General features: G+C 46.4%; 1 protein-coding gene across 3 annotated transcripts in view; it reads right to left on the minus strand.

Moving 5' to 3' along the window:
- UNC13C (unc-13 homolog C) overlaps positions 1–17,826 on the minus strand; it is a 793,844-nt gene that overhangs the window by 465,237 nt on the left and 310,781 nt on the right. For all 3 annotated transcript variants that reach the window (XM_040413932.1, XM_040413931.1, XM_040413930.1), the window contains one exon: positions 3,201–3,342. In XM_040413932.1, the coding sequence (XP_040269866.1) occupies positions 3,201–3,342 (142 nt within the window). The remainder of the gene's footprint in view (positions 1–3,200; positions 3,343–17,826) is intronic.

Consider the following 17,826-nt stretch of genomic DNA (forward strand, 5'->3'; position numbering starts at 1 on the left):
ACCTCCCAGAAAAAGGTGTCAAGACAGCATTGTATGTGGCAGACAATAGATGTCTAACCCCCCCGCCTCTATTCAAGCTTGGCTTCTCCATTTTTATGTAGATGGCCTCCTTCACACCTTGTTTGTACCAATCGGCCTCCTTATCCAAAACACGTACTTGACTGTCTTCAAAGGTGTGACCTGTTTCTTTTAGATGTAAGTACACGGCTGAATCTTGACCAGAGGTTTTGGCTCTTCTATGCTGAGCCATACGCTGATGTAGTTGTTGTTTTGTTTCGCCAATATACAGTTCTGAGCATTCCTCATTGCACTGGACTGCGTACACAATGTTGTCCATCTTGTGTTTAGGCGTTGGGTCTTTTGGGTGAACCAGTTGTTGCCTCAGTGTGTTGCTGGGTTTAAAGCAGACAGGGATGTGATGTTTATTAAAAATACTTTTGAGTTTCTCAGACACCCCAGCTACATATGGGATAACCATATTCTTGCATCTGTCATGCTTCTCGCCCTCACTGGTAGTCTTGGTGCTCTTTCTTCTCCTTCCTTCTGTTTTGACAAAGGCCCAATCTGGATACCCACAAGTTTTAAGTGCCCCTCTGAGGTGTTTGAATTCCTTCGCCTTGGCCTCTGTGCTGGTGGGGATTTTCTCTGCTCGGTGGTGTAGAGTCTGGATTAGTGATGAGCGAACTTCTGTTTTAAGTTCGGCGTCTAAAATTCGGCTTCCGGTTAGCGGAGAATCCCGATATGGATTCCGAATTCCGTTGTGGTCCATGGTAGCGGAATCAATAATGGCCATTATTGATTCCGCTACCACGGACCACAACGGAATTCGGAATCCATATCGGGATTCTCCGCTAACCGGAAGCCGAATTTTAGACGCCGAACTTAAAACAGAAGTTCGCTCATCACTAGTCTGGATGACTCCCAGTTTGTGGTCTAGAGGATGGTGGGAATCAAATAGCAGGTACTGGTCTGTGTGTGTTGGTTTTTGATAGACCTCTATTCCCAGCTTCCTTCCCTCTTCCACTGTTATAAGACAGTCCAGAAACGCCAGTTTGTTGTTCTGCATATCTTCCCGCGTGAAATTGATGTTATGATCCACTGAGTTGATGTGGTCGGTGAAAGCCTGTAACTCTTGTTTATGAATTTTAACCCAAGTGTCATCCACATATCTGAACCAATGACTTCCCATGAAAGTGGTCAGGGCTTTCCTTTCTACTTCCTCCATATACAGGTTCGCTACAATAGGTGAGACTGGCGATCCCATAGCACAGCCATGTTTTTGCTTGTAGAACTTGTCCTTATACTTGAAGTAGGTGGTACTCAGACAAAGGTCCAGTAAGGCACACACTTGGTCTGGGCTAAGTTCTGTTCTGCAGCCTAAGGTGTTATCTAGTAGAAACTGTTTCCTGACTGTTTCAATTGCCTCTGTAGTGGGTATGCAGGTGAAGAGGGATGTGACATCATAGGAGGCCATTGTTTCTTCTGTTCCCAATACCAAGTTCTGGATTTTGGTGGTGAAATCCTGAGAGTTCTGTATGTGATGTTGTGTGTTTCCAACCAAGGGCGCTAGGATTCTGGCTAAGTATTTTGCCACATTGTAGGTCACAGAGTTGATGCTGCTGACAATTGGCCTGAGAGGGGTCCCATCCTTATGTATCTTAGGAAGTCCATAAATACATGGAGGGGCTTCCCCTGAATAGAGGCGATGATACATGGCCCGATCAATGATTTAGTCCTTTTCTAGTTGTTGTAGTAGTTCTATAACCTTCTTCTTATAGCCACTGGCTGGGTCTCGTCTTAGGGCCTCCTATGTGTTGTTATCATCCAGGAGTGTGGTCACCTTGGCATCGTAGTCAGATGTATTAAGTACAACCATGCATCTTCCTTTATCCGCAGGCAGGATGGTGATGTTTGTCTCTTTCTTCAGGGATGTAACCGCCTTCCCTTCTTCTCTAGTCAAGTTTGAAGGAGGTGGTTTGGCATGCACTAGGACATGCACTACTTTTTTGCGGAACGCTAGATGGTTCCGCATATGGTCCGCAAAGAAAAACTGAAAAAAAGCAGAAAGAAAATACGTTCGTGTGCATGAGCCCTAAGGCAGTAGAAAACTCAGGAAATGAGTGTGTATGCAGTATGCACTGCATATGGCAAACTGTGAGGATAGGTTCTGTTTAATTCCCCTGCAAGAATGACATCATCAGAAAGCTTCATGTACGGCAGCAACGCAATGTAATTGGTCAAAGGATGTGGAGCAGGGGTAAAGTGAAGTGACAATAACCAGATAAAATTATAACCCTCTGACCCACATTTTTTTTAATAACATTAATATAAAATGTGAAATTAAGTGGAGTGGAAGTTTTTTAATTAAAATTATTGAACAACATTTATGTTTGCAAAAGACTAAATATAATGTGTAAGGCGCATACATTTTCCTGAAATGCACACTATGCAGTCTCTAGGAAGTTCATATTAATTCTTTTGGAAGAAGTTATATTAAAATCTTATTGAAATGTAGTATAAGCCATGGGGATAATTCCCTTCTTTTCTTCTACCTTTGTAAATGTGATACAATGTAACGTATATCATTGACCTGCTTGATGTCACCACTAGAATGAGAAACAATAAAATCTGACCTTTCAACTAGTAAATCGTTGTACATGACTTGAATTTCTCATTTACCTATTCTCTGTATGTATAGTATAGTAAAAAAACATTGATTGGAGTAAAGATCTATGCTGCTAGTGATTTACCATGCCGTATTCACCCCGCAATGACAAAGAAATGAATTACCATGGTCATAGATTTCTGCTGTCCCTTACGTACACTTATAGGTGAAACTCGAAAAATTAAAAGGAATTGCATTAATGCAGCTTAAAATTAGAATTTTGTGAAAAAGTTCAATATTCTAGTCTCAAAGTGTCACACTCTAGTCAGCTAATTAATCCATATCCCCTGAGCAAAGGGTACCTCAAAATTGTGACTTTGGGGGTTTCATAAGCTGTAAGCCATAATCATCCAAATTATAACAAATAAAGGCCTGAAATATCCCGCTTTGCATGTAATGAGTCTCATATGTTAGTTTCACCTTTTAAGTTGCATTACTGAAATAAATGAACTTTGCACGGTATTCAAATTTTTTGAGTTTCACCTGTATTGCTAACTACATTGACACACTGTACTGCAACAGTTTCTATACTTACAAATGAAAGGTTTCATCCCACACTGGATTTAGGTTTCCAAAAATGGTTTTGGTTCTCCTCTTAGTTTTTCCAACCTGAACTGTTACATATGGGTCACTTGACCCTGTTTTATCTTTTGCTTGTAGACCCTGGGCAGAAAGAACTGCAAAATACAGAAAATATACATTAGCATGCAGATAATATGATACAGATTATTTTATATCATACATAAATGATCTATTCATACAAAATATACCATAACTGAATAAAAATAAGCAGCAGTTTCATTGTTTAAGAAAGAAACAATATGGAAAACTGAGTTATTAAAAATTCCACCCACACAGTGTTTAGTGCTGGGTCTCCAATCCCTCCAGCCCCATAGGAGTTGCGTGGTCTGCCTCCATGGTTGATATGCCACTGTCCACAGGATAGAAGACAAGTGTCTGATTGCTGTGGGTTCTTCGGGTCCTGAGAGTGGGGGCTCCAGTGTTCCCTATGTGAATGGAACAGTGGTGCACATGTGCATCACTGCTCCATTCACATAAAGAACTCTGGAACCCCCACTCTCAGGACTCGTAGCAACCGGACACATCCCTTGTCCTGTGGAGCAGTAGAAAGCTTTGAGAAGAGGATCAGGATAATGATTATTGAGATTCTCAAAGGGGTTGTCTGCTTTTGTAATATGTATGACCTATCCTCAGGATAGGTAATCAAAGGTAATCAATATCAGATCAGTGGGGGCCATCTGCCGGCACCCTCCGTCGGTCAGCTATTTGAAGGGAATGCAGTACTCATGCAAGAGCTGCCTTCTCTTCATTGTTTACCTATTGAGTATCGACATCACAGTCCTGAGGATAGGTCATCAATATTGCAATAGTGGACAACCCCTTTATAGGGGTTCTCAGACTTTTAATAAATTTTGACTCATATAAAATAAATAAAGTATAATAAATAAATAAACTTATAACTTACCACTGGACCTGTGAAGGGAAGCTAATTTTACTGCTTCCCTCTGTTCTGGATCTTTTGGCCTACTACTGCATTCTCTGTGCTCCTGTTTTCCCATGCAACTTGGGAGACATGTCACTGCTTCAACTTGTCATTGGCTGCAGCAGCACACATGACCCCATCCATGTCAGAAGTTTACAAGCAGACATTAGAGCATGTTGAATGCAGCAGTGGATAGAAGGAGCTAGAACTGAGTGCAAGGGAGCAGAGAAGTATGCTTTCCTCCACAGGTCTGTGGGGAGTGAGTGAAAATTCGGACGTGAACATGGCATTGGGGACCTTTGACATGACAACATTTTTGTCAGCATTTGGATCATTACAGATGTTGAAAAACTAAATGGAACTGTGATAACACGTCACAGTGTCATTTTGTGACAAAAGCCATTGAAAACCATTGAAAAAGTAAATTAACATTTTGTAACCATTGTTTACTTAACGCTTTAACTTTTCTCCGTAACACTGCTACATCTGTAGTTTTAAATGCAAACTAGGAGCGGATACAAAACACAAAATAAATTAAAATTTTTCCTTCACACCTTTTTTTCTTATGTTCCACTACTAGTTTAGGATTCATACATACTACAAATAGCACACCGTCCCACTCATGTCTATAGGGCCATGCAAATATCTATGTTTTTTGCAAATCCATTTGTCAATTCCTCATATTGTCATATTGTGGACAAGAATAGTAATTTCTTTTGATAGGAGTGAGAAAAATGTGGCATGTACATGAAAGGTATCTGTATGTTGTGGACCCATTTTTTGCAAATATTTCCACAAATGGACATGGCTGTTTGCATGAAGCTGTAGGCTTCATGCACACAAACTTATTTTTTTTCCATGTCCGTTCAGTTTTGATCTTTTACAGGGTCAGCTCACCTGCAGGCCCGCAACTCAAATATTTTACAGAGTCAGCTCATCTGCAGGCCCAAACCTAAAATATTTTACAGGGTCAGCTCACCTGCAGGCCCACAACTCAATGTGAATGAGGCAGTCCTTTATATGATTTACAGGTTGTTTTGGAGTGCCTCTTGCTTGTAATTTTTGGCAGCACTTGCACGTTATATACTGTACAAGTAAATATACAGGTAAGAATATTTTCAATACATTTTTCCTATAAAATCTATTTTTTACTTTGGTTTTGTGCATAAAACCTTAATTAGATTGTGGGCCTGGTGATAAGTTTAAGGCCTTTTAAGCAGCATCAGCAGCAGCATGGTGATAAAAATGAGTGGCAAGGTGACATGGTGTGGAGATGGCAGCATGAGGAGGCCACATAGTGGCACAATGACAGAGTCTGGATAAAAGACTGAGGCCACAGATTGTTTAGAAAGATGCAGATGGAAAGAAATCTGTGGAGCTGTATCACGGTCACCTGCAGATTAATGCAGACCAGGGGTGTAGCTATAGGGGAAGCAGGAGAAGCTGCAGCTTTGGGGCCCTGACCCAGAAGGGGCCCATCCAGGAGAAGGAGGACTAAAGGATTTGGTCAGGGCCCCCTCAACAGTATTACACAATGAAATTATATACAGTGACAGTATAGACAGTGTATAAAACTGATGGAACAGCTGCCGGCACTGGTCTGAGAGAACGATTTTTACTAGCCACAGGAATGTGGGCGGCATGAAGAAAAGGGGTCGCTAAAAAATTACTGTGTGATGGAGCCCCATTCGAAAATTTGTTGTGGGGCCGAGTCATTTCTAGCTATGCCACTAATGCAGCCCACCAAAGCAAGTTGGGTTTATCGATTCCAAAACCTTAACTAAATTGTGGGCCTGGTGATCACTTTAAGACTTTTAAGCAGCATCAGCAGCAGCATGGTGATAAAAATGAGTGGCAAGGTGACATGGTGTGGAGATGTGGCAGCATGAGGAGGCCACATAGTAGCACAATGACAGAGTCTGGCTAAAAGACTAAGGCCACATATTGTTTAGAAAGATGCAAATGGAAGCAAATCTGTAGAGCTGTATGACGGTCACGTGCAGATTAATGCAGCCATTGAAATCAAATTGGGTTTGTCGGTTACACCTCAGCTCACCAGCAGGCCCACACCTCAAATCTTTTACTGGGTCAGCTCACCTGCAGGCCTGCAACTTAAATCTTTTACAGGGTCAGCTCAGATGCAGAAGTTGATAAGGAAGATATCCAAATGGATCATGGACGTCACAAGGATGTGCGATCAGGCAGAAGTTATTTAGAGTCAACAAAGCAGCATCTCTCCTGTATAACGTTTCCTCATCCAAAATACCACAGTGACATTCCCTGTAATTTTGTATTACTCATTCCAATAACAGGTCATGTTAACCACCTCCCGTCTCGCTAACGCCGAAAGGCGTGATTGCTGCGGCGCTGCCAGGTCACACTTACGCCAATAGGCGTCATCTCGCGTGAGCCGAGATTTCCTATGAACGCGCGCACACAGGAGCTTCCTCACTTCCACTTCCTCACTCTGGTCATCCTCCTGACTTGACCTAACAACAACCTCACTTATTGGCAACTGTGTCTCATCATCATCATCCACCTTGTGAAACACTAATTGCCGTTTCCCACCGCCATCTTCTTCTGACTGTGGATGCTCAAGAGTTTGGGAATCAGGGCACAAGATCTCCTCATTTCCCTCTTAAAGCGGGCTTGGCGAGAGAAATAAATATTCCAGCAAAAGGGGTTGCTTGAAACAAAAAAACAAAAAAGTTTTATTGAATATACTTTTTTTTTTTAAAAGGAGGAAGGGAAAATAGCAAAGCATATGAGACAGGGGAAGAAATCAATCAGAGAGTCACTGTGTGTCACGCATAGGGCCCCAAAACACTGTGCCACTGTGCAATCCAAAACAAGGGGAGACACAGGCTGCTCAAACACTCACGCTGGTGTCACTAGCTGTTCAGCAGCTGTTGCAAGTCACACATTAAAGAGTCTGATCTGCCGGCTAAAAATGTTACTGCACTGCTCTGAACAAAGTTACAGACACCTGGTGGTGGCATTTTCTACATGGGGTATCATCAGGAGCCCACCCTGTAACCGCTTATTAACAGCTGAGCAGCCTTAGACCAATGCATATTATAACTCGCAGACGCGCTCCCCCTCCCTTACTAGGGGCAGCGCTCCGGCACTATGACGGCCGTCGAAACCAAAACTATTTGTAGCACATGCCCCTCCTACCTGAAGGTGAATGGGGAACGCCTCCCACAGCCAATTTGTGCTCACATAATTGCGGTTCATCCTTGAACACAATTTCTTCCTCTTTAATAATAGGATCTTCCACCAGGTAAAAGGCGTGGTGATGGGGAGCCCATGTGCCCCCAACGTATGCTAATCTTTACCTGGGTGGATGGGAGAGGGAGGTTGTGTTCTGTGAAGCTATGGGGGAGTTCACGTCGTCGATTGTCTTATGGTTAAGATACATCGACGACGTGTTGATTTTCTGGCGAGGAACCAGTGTAATATTTGAGCTGTTCGTCCAACACCTTAATAACAATGACTGGGGTCTCTTTTTTACTTCTGAGATCCACCCATCAATGATAACATTCCTGGACTTAACCATCTTTAAAAATGTAAATGGTGATATTGGTACCCGTCTCTTTCGTAAGAAGACGGCGATCAATTCACTGTTAGAATGGAATAGTTGTCATCCACGTGCATTGAAGTATGGTACGTGGACAATACCTGCATCTTCGCCGCAATTGCTCTGGAATAAGGGATTTTAAAACAGCAGCTAATGATCTCAAACGCAGGTTTGAGAGACGCGGGTACCCTGCTCCGGTTTTTAAACAGGCATATCAGCACGCAATGAGCAGTGATAGGAATGATCTATTGCATCCGCGTGAACGTGAAGGAGGTGGTGAACAGATGCGCATCATATCAAGTTATGATGATGCGCAGGGCCCAGTGAGAGAGATTTTATCACAATATTGGGATATTTTTACAGTCTGACCCCGATATAGGACATCTGGTGGAGAATGCTCCATCAATCACATACCGGAGAGGGAAGAATATCAGGGACAGACTGGTACACAGTCTTTTCTCCTCTCCAGCCCAGCCCACCTTCTCTTTTAGGGACCAGTTGAGGGGTACATTTAAATGTAGAGGATGTATTGCCTGTGAGTCCATTAAAAGAGGTAGTTCCTCCTCCAGTACGACCAATGGATGCCTGTACCAGATCAGATCATTCAATAATTATAGATCAACGGGCCTGGTTTATCTAAACACATGTGATTGTGGCCTCCAATACGTTGGTAGGACCGTTAGGGAGTTTAGGAGACGTATTGGGGAGCATGACTTGTTGACCTAGCAACAACCTCACTTATTGACAACTGTGTCTCATCCTCATCATCAACCTCTTGAGACACTAATTGCGGTTTACTAATTGGCAACTGTGTCTCATCATCATCCACCTCGTGAAACACTAATTGCCGTTCCCCACTGCCACCTTCTTCTGACTGTGGGTGCTCAAAAGTTTGGGAATCAGGGCACAAGATCTCCTCATGCCCCTCTTAAAGCGGGCTTGGTGAGAGAGATAAATATTCCAGCAAAAGGGGTTGCTTGAAAAAAAAATAAAGTTTTATTGAATATACATTTTTTTAATAAGAAGGAAGGGAAAATAGCAAAGCATATGAGACAGGGGAAGAAAACAATCAGAGAGTCACTGTGTATGAGACACAGCAAAGCAAACGCTCTCTGAATTCCACCCCTGCATCAATTGCTAAAAAAGTGAACTAAGGTCCTATTGGATGTGATAGGCCATGTCACTAATTAGTATCAAAAGTGTGGTTTGCAACAATATAGCAGTAAGCGTCCCCCACGCACATGGCCCCAAAACACTGTGCCACTGTGCAATCTAAAACACGGGGGGACACAGGCTGCTAAAACACTCAAGCTGGTGTCACCAGCTGTTCAGCAGCTGTTGCAAGCCACACATTAAAGAGTCTGATCTGCCGGCTAAAAATGTTACTGGACTGCTCTGAACAAAGTTGCAGACACCTGGTGTGTCTGGCTCTACGTGTTTGGCCTCATGCGCATGGCCGTTGAGCGGCCGTGGCCGTATTGCGGCCCGCAAACGGCAGATCGGCAATGCACAGCCGCCGGCCGTGTGCACCCCGCTTCACGGATGCGGACCTATTCACTTGAATGGGTCCGCAATTCCGGAGATGCGGTATGGAGTCACAGAACGGAACACTGGAAGCACTACGGAGTGCTTCCGTGGTGTTTCTTTCCGTGGTTCCGCACCGCTAAAAAATATGACATGTCATATTTTTTAGCGGTGCGGACATACCGCGGACCCATTCAAGTTGAATGTGTCCTGCCTGCTGCAAGGATGATGCCCGTGCATTGGGGTCCGCAATTGCAGTCCGTGTGCATAAGGCCTTTCTATGTGGGGTATCATCAGGAGCCCACCCTGTAACCGCTTAGTAACAACTGAGCAGCCTTAGATCAATGCATATTATAACTCGCAGACGCGCTCCCCCTCTCTCACTAGGGGCAGCGCTCCGACACTATGACGGCCGTGAAGCGGTCGCCAAAACCAAAACTATTTGTAGCACATGCCCCTCCTACCTGAAGGCGAATGGGGAATGCCTCCCACAGCCAAGGGACCGGCAACCTCATTATCGCTAGTGACAGCAGCACATCATGCAGGCCCAATGCTGTCACTTTACAGGAGGACAAATCCTATGAAACTGCGATCATAAGAAAAAGCAGGGAATGTGGCAGACCATATTATCTTGTACAGCGCAAAGGAAAATATACATGAGAGCAGGTAATAGGCTAGAAGCTGATTATATACACAACACCACCAAATGACCACCAATAAAATATTGTAACAATAGTAGGCATAGGCAATAAATATTAAGAGGAATAAGAGCAAACAACTCATAGCAACATCAAGGGGGGCCGTCATACACTGTACCCCGTACATTTACAGAAAGCATGTGTATGATACATGATCATTTAACCCTTTTGGTCTAACGGTCCCCAACCTGAAAGTTCATTGAGCTTCTTTTTTCAGAATACGCTTATCAAGGTCCCTTCCTCTCGGGGAGGGGGGGGGGGGGGGGGCAAACAATCTTAATGCCCTGAAAACATATGACCTCAGGATTGCTGGCGTGATTCTACGTCACATGTCTGGCGACCGGAGTGTCTGCATCATTCTTGATGTCATTTAAATGCTCCCCAATACGTCATTCCCCATTCACCTTCAGGTAGGAGGGGCATGTGCTACAAATAGTTTTGGTTCCGGCGGCCGCTTCACGGCCGTCATAGTGCTGGAGCGCTGCCCCTAGTAAGAGAGTCTGCGAGTTATAATATGCATTGATCTAAGGCTGCTCAGCTGTTAATAAGCAGTTACAGGGTGGGCTCCTGATGATACCCCACGTAGAAAGGCGTAGAGTCAGACACACCAGGTGTCTGTAACTTTGTTCAGAGCAGTGCAGTAACATTTTTAGCCGGCAGATCAGACTCTTTAATGTGTGGCTTGCAACAGCTGCTGAACAGCTGGTGACACCAGCGTGAGTGTTTGAGCAGCCTGTGTCCCCCTGTGTTTTGGATTGCACAGTGGCACAGTGTTTTGGGGCCCTATGCGTGGGGGACGCTTACTGCTATATTGTTGCAAACCACACTTTTGATACTAATTAGTGACATGGCCTATCACATCCAATAGGACCTTAGTTCACTTTTTTAGCAATTGATGCAGGGGTGGAATTCAGAGAACGTTCGCTTTGCTGTGTCTCACACACAGTGACTCTCTGATTGTTTTCTTCCCCTGTCTCATATGCTTTGCTATTTTCCCTTCCTTTTTAAATTTATATTCAAAAAAAAAAAAAAAAAAAAATTGTTTTCAAGCAACCCCTTTTGCTGGAATATTTATTTGCTCTACAATAGGGTTGCATACCTGCCAATTTGTGAATGTATGTAAACCTATAATTAGGGCTTGGCGAGAGGACCAAATTAAGGAATGGCGATGAAGAGCTCCTCGGAATATCCGAATGTGGGATCACTTGTTTGCAAAGACTCTCTATGGTGGGAGGAAGGAGGATAAGGGCGAGGATTCTGTTGACTAGAATCTTGGCTACTGAGACTGGACTTTGTGGAAGACGGGGTGGTGTTTAACCGACTGGATGCATTATCTGCTGCAATCCAACCGACCACCTGGTCGCACTGGTGTGACGTCGAGAGTGGTGTCCTGCACTGCCTTGCAAATTGGGACATGAAGCTAGGTATCGTGGATGAGTGTGTTTCTTGTGCTCTGGCAGCAGGCACAGTTTCACCACGCACAAGGCCAAGGACTCTGCATGCACCATCAGCAGCACGGCCACTTCCTCATTCCTTACTGCTCGCCTTCCGCATATTAAATAGTGTATATGCTTGAAAGTATGTCATAAATACAGTAGCGCAGATTTTGTAAGTATATGCGCAAATATATTAGACTGAATGTCACTGATATTTAGGATGGCAAACGTTATACAGGAGATGCAGCACAGATAATATCACTGACACCAGAAGCAAAAAAAGTACACTGAATGTCACTGATATTTAGGATGGGCAAACATTATACAAGAGATGTAGTACAGTGTGGGGATTCGCTCTGGTACTTGGGAAAAGCGGGTGCAGTACAGAGGCAAAGTATGTCCATGTTTATTCACACAAAAAACACTCTTTGCAGGGTTGGTGTTTGTTCACACTGAGTAGAAAGTTCATGCATAACAAAAAAACGTCACCTTGTTGGCGGTTCTGCCTCCAGCAGTCTAAATGCAGGCTTTTGGTGGCCAGCACAGGGCTCAGATCACAACACACAGGGCGTTCTCTGCTGCTGAGCCCAGCTGCCTTTTTAAGGATAGCCAGGTGCTGTCAAAACCCAGCTTGGAACATGGGGAGTAGTCACCCACCCAGCACTTTGACTACTCTCAATAAGAGCCATCCAGGATCAGCTATTTACAGCCATACTAAATAGCAAAAGTGTCAATCAGCATTAGCTGCCGCTGACACATGAAAATACTGGCTCTTACTTCACCGAGGCCAGGAACCTTGGTGACACATACCTAACATCAATGATGGCCCCTTTCCTTTCCCACATACTTTTTGTTCAACCTTGAGGGGGTGTACACACTGCCCTATGTTCCACCAAAAACGTAAAGTTCTGTAAAGAGAGAAACCACCGGGTGACCCGGGCATTTCTGTCCTTGGCCTGGCTAATCCATTTGAGAGGGGAGTGGTCAGTCACCAGGCGAAAATTTCTCCCCAACAAATAGTAGCGGAGAGATTCTAGTGCCCATTTGATAGCCAGGCACTCTCTTTCCACTCTACTGTACCTGGTCTCGGCTGCGGTAAGCTTACTTCTGAGGAAGACAGTGGGATGCTCCTCCCCGTTGACTTCCTGAGACAGTACAGCACTCAGGCCTACTTCGGAGGCATCGGTCTGTACTATAAATTCCCTGTTGAAGTCGGGCATCACCAAAACCGGGGACCCACACAGGGCCGACTTCAAAGTGGAGAAAGCCTTTTCCACGTGATCATCCCAGTGAACCATCACTGACTTGCGTCCCTTCAAGAGCCCTGTCAAGGGTGCGCCCACTGTAGCAAAGCGGGGGACAAACCTCATATAATATCCCACCATTCCCAGGAACGACTTTACTTGCCTAGTAGTGACAGGTCGGGGCCAATTCCGTATTGCCTCTATTTTGTTCACTTGGGGTTTGATGACTCTGCGCCCAATGACATACCCCAGGTATTTTGTCTCCTCTAACCCTATCGCATATTTTTTGGGGTTAGCTATTAGTCCAACTTTTCGAATGGAGTACACTACAGCTTGTATCTTGGGTAGGTGACTTTCCCAGTCGGTACTGTGGATGACAATATCCTCCAGGTAAGCCGAAGCGTACCGACGGTGTGGACACAGCATAATGTTCGTGAGCCGTTGAAAGGTAGCGGTGGCGCCGTGCTGACCAAAGGATAACACCTTTTACTGATACAGCCCCTCTGGTGTGATGAAGGCAGTTTTCTCTTTGGCAGCCTCCGTTAAGGGTACCTGCCAGTACCCTTTTGTGAGGTCCAAAACATAAAAATACGGGGCTTGGCCTAACCTCTCAATAAGCTCATCCAAATTTGGAAATCTCATTTAGTTTGCGGAAAACGCTACGAACCGTATCATCCCGTCTGGCTTGGGAATCAAGACTATTGGACTGGCCCATTACCTGCACTTCTTCCGAGATGGCTTGTTGCCGAGCCTCGGTTACCTGGTATGATTTCAACCAGACTCTGGTCTGAGGCTCAGTAACAATGTCATGTTGGATGATAGAAGTGCGTCCAGGGAGGTCCGAGAACACATCCGTGTTCCTGCTGATGAACCTCCTGGCCTCCTGAGTCTGTTTAGAGGAAAGGCTGTCAGCAATATTCACTGTGGCAACTGCTTCCCTTGTATCAGACCATGGAGCTGGAACCTCTTTCCCTAGAAAACCCGGCCACGGGCTCTCCTCTATACTGGTCTCCCTATATTTCCAAGGTTTACATTTACCAGTAGACAAGCCTTTGCATAATAATGATGAATGGGACAGTTGGCTTACTGCATACTTACTGCATTTACAGGTCTGTGCTATAAGCAATGCGCCGCACAGACCTTTCACTTACCAGTAGGAGGAGCGCCGGCCGGCCACAGACAGCGCACATAAGTATAATGCTGCTATGACAGCCAGGACTGCAGTAGCATCCTGGCTGCCATGGTAACCGATCGGAGCCCCAGCGATTAAACTGGGACTCCGATCTGAACTGCCGCTCCGCTGCCACCAATGATGGGCGGGGATTGTTAACCTGTGGCCACTGCCACCAATGATTTTAATTGGGGGTGGGGGGGAGAGGGGAGGCCGCACTGGACCAATGATTTTAATAGGGGGGGCCGCACTAACCACCAATGATTTTAATAGGGTGTTGGGGGGCGCACTGGCCACCAATGATTTTAATACTGGGGAGGGAGGGGGGTCTGGCCCCTGCTGCCTGGCAGCACCCGATCTCTTACAGGGGGCTGAGATCTGCACAATTAACCCCTCAGGTTCGGCACCTGAGGGGTTAATTGTGCGGATCACAGCCCCCTGTAAGAGATCGGGTGTTGCCAGGCAGCAAGGGGCAGTTATGTACACAGTTCTTAGTATATTCTATCTTGAAGCGTCCCCATCACCATGGGAACGCCTCTGTGTTAGAATATACTGTCGGATCTGAGTTTTCACGATCGTGAAAACTCAGATCTGAAAAAGCTAATATTATTATTTTCCATTATAACCATGTTATAACGGAAAATAATAAAGTGAAGTTCGGGTCCCCATTGACTTCAATGGGGTTCTTGTCCAAGTTCGGATCAAGTTCGGGTCCCGATCCCGAACTTTTTTAAAAAGTTCGGCCGAACTCCCCGAACCCGAACATCTAGGTGTTCGCTCAACTCTAGTTGAGATCTGTCAATTCAGGACCCGGCAGCAAATACTCCACGTCTCCCACGATTACACTCAGAGGAGTTGTCTCCCCCTCTTCCACCAAAGTGGCGGCCACCCCTACGGCTGGCCCTTCGGTCTCAGGTTTCCAGGGTTCTGGCCTTCCCCCTGAGCAAGGCCACTTTACTGGGATGACACCACTCTCAAGGGTATCAGTAACTTTCATATCAGGCCACAGTGACGAGAAACCCGGGAAGTCTCTCCCAATTATCTCCCAGGTTCATAATGTAAATTGGTGGCGATGGCCACCTCGTGGGTCCACCTGCCGGCCAATGTGGACAGAGACCCCAGGGCGGTGGGATAGTCCTTTAAGTCTCCATGGATGCACATGGCCCCGACTTTTCGGCCAGTATACTCAGCGGGCTGCACCAGGGAAGCTCTTACCAGGGACACCAAACTCCCTGAGTCCAGCAGAGCTACTGCCAGAGTGTCTCCAATTCCACCTGGCACAGGTGGCTATTGTCTATAGTCTCTGGGGTACCTGTTGCACACAGCTTCCTGGCATACAAGGAGTGGCGGTAGCCATAGTAAGTATCCATGGGTTTGCCCCAATGGGCACAGTCGGCCCTTATGTGGCCAGGCTCCTGACACTGCCAGCAGACTATTGGAGCTAGGTCTGTAGGGGCTATACACTCCAAAAATAACCCCCCTGTAGAGTCTTGGTAGCCTCATAGTGCTCCACCAGGTCAACTATCTCAAGGGCATTACCAGGAGACACCTGGCCGATCCAGTGCTGGAGTGGGTACAGCAAAGCCCTCCAGAATACATCAGCCAACAGATGGTCCAGCATAGCAGTGGAACTCAGCACGTCAGGCTGCAGCCATTTTTGCAACCGGTGTAACAGATCATAATACTGAGGTCACGCGGGGTCAGTTTGGTTAAACTTCTACTGATGCATCCGCTGGGCCCGGACCAACACATTCACCCCCAGTCTTGCCAGAATCTCCCCATTTACTGTCGTGTAATCGGCCGCTTGATCATCTGGTAAGTTGAAAAACACCTGCTGGGGTCTGGATGCCAGGAATGGAGAGACAACCTCACCCCACTGATATTGGGGTAGTTTTTCCCTCACGGCCACCTTTTCAAACACCGCCAGATAGGTCTTGACGTCGTCCGAGGAGGTCATCTTTGGGATCGTCACACGGACCGCTTTTCGGGCATTGTGGATGCTTTGGGATGCTCCTGCAGCTTGTATCATCCCGTCTGGCTTGGGAATCAAGACTATTGGACTGGCCCATTACCTGCACTTCTTCCGAGATGGCTTGTTGCCGAGCCTCGGTTACCTGGTATGATTTCAACCAGACTCTGGTCTGAGGCTCAGTAACAATGTCATGTTGGATGATAGAAGTGCGTCCAGGGAGGTCCGAGAACACATCCGTGTTCCTGCTGATGAACCTCCTGGCCTCCTGAGTCTGTTTAGAGGAAAGGCTGTCAGCAATATTCACTGTGGCAACTGCTTCCCTTGTATCAGACCATGGAGCTGGAACCTCTTTCCCTAGAAAACCCGGCCACGGGCTCTCCTCTATACTGGTCTCCCTATATTTCCAAGGTTTACATTTACCAGTAGACAAGCCTTTGCATAATAATGATGAATGGGACAGTTGGCTTACTGCATACTTACTGCATTTACAGGTCTGTGCTATAAGCAATGCGCCGCACAGACCTTTCACTTACCAGTAGGAGGAGCGCCGGCCGGCCACAGACAGCGCACATAAGTATAATGCTGCTATGACAGCCAGGACTGCAGTAGCATCCTGGCTGCCATGGTAACCGATCGGAGCCCCAGCGATTAAACTGGGACTCCGATCTGAACTGCCGCTCCGCTGCCACCAATGATGGGCGGGGATTGTTAACCTGTGGCCACTGCCACCAATGATTTTAATTGGGGGTGGGGGGGAGAGGGGAGGCCGCACTGGACCAATGATTTTAATAGGGGGGGCCGCACTAACCACCAATGATTTTAATAGGGTGTGGGGGGGCGCACTGGCCACCAATGATTTTAATACTGGGGAGGGAGGGGGGTCTGGCCCCTGCTGCCTGGCAGCACCCGATCTCTTACAGGGGGCTGAGATCTGCACAATTAACCCCTCAGGTTCGGCACCTGAGGGGTTAATTGTGCGGATCACAGCCCCCTGTAAGAGATCGGGTGCTGCCAGGCAGCAGGGGGCAGTTATGTACACAGTTCTTAGTATATTCTATCTTGAAGCGTCCCCATCACCATGGGAACGCCTCTGTGTTAGAATATACTGTCGGATCTGAGTTTTCACGATCGTGAAAACTCAGATCTGAAAAAGCTAATACTATTATTTTCCATTATAACCATGTTATAACGGAAAATAATAAAGTGAAGTTCGGGTCCCCCTTGACTTCAATGGGGTTCTTGTCCAAGTTCGGATCAAGTTCGGGTCCCGATCCCGAACTTTTTTAAAAAGTTCGGCCGAACTCCCCGAACCCGAACATCTAGGTGTTCGCTCAACTCTAGTTGAGATCTGTCAATTCAGGACCCGGCAGCAAATACTCCACGTCTCCCACGATTACACTCAGAGGAGTTGTCTCCCCCTCTTCCACCAAAGTGGCGGCCACCCCTACGGCTGGCCCTTCGGTCTCAGGTTTCCAGGGTTCTGGCCTTCCCCCTGAGCAAGGCCACTTTACTGGGATGACACCACTCTCAAGGGTATCAGTAACTTTCATATCAGGCCACAGTGACGAGAAACCCGGGAAGTCTCTCCCAATTATCTCCCAGGTTCATAATGTAAATTGGTGGCGATGGCCACCTCGTGGGTCCACCTGCCGGCCAATGTGGACAGAGACCCCAGGGCGGTGGGATAGTCCTTTAAGTCTCCATGGATGCACACGACCCCGACTTTTCGGCCAGTATACTCAGCGGGCTGCACCAGGGAAGCTCTTACCAGGGACACCAAACTCCCTGAGTCCAGCAGAGCTACTGCCAGAGTGTCTCCAATTCCACCTGGCACAGGTGGCTATTGTCTATAGTCTCTGGGGTACCTGTTGCACACAGCTTCCTGGCATACAAGGAGTGGCGGTAGCCATAGTAAGTATCCATGGGTTTGCCCCAATGGGCACAGTCGGCCCTTATGTGGCCAGGCTCCTGACACCGCCAGCAGACTATTGGAGCTAGGTCTGTAGGGGCTATACACTCCAAAAATAACCCC

Source organism: Bufo bufo, chromosome 1 (assembly GCF_905171765.1).
Source record: "Bufo bufo chromosome 1, aBufBuf1.1, whole genome shotgun sequence".
NCBI classification, from domain to species: Eukaryota; Metazoa; Chordata; class Amphibia; order Anura; family Bufonidae; genus Bufo; species Bufo bufo.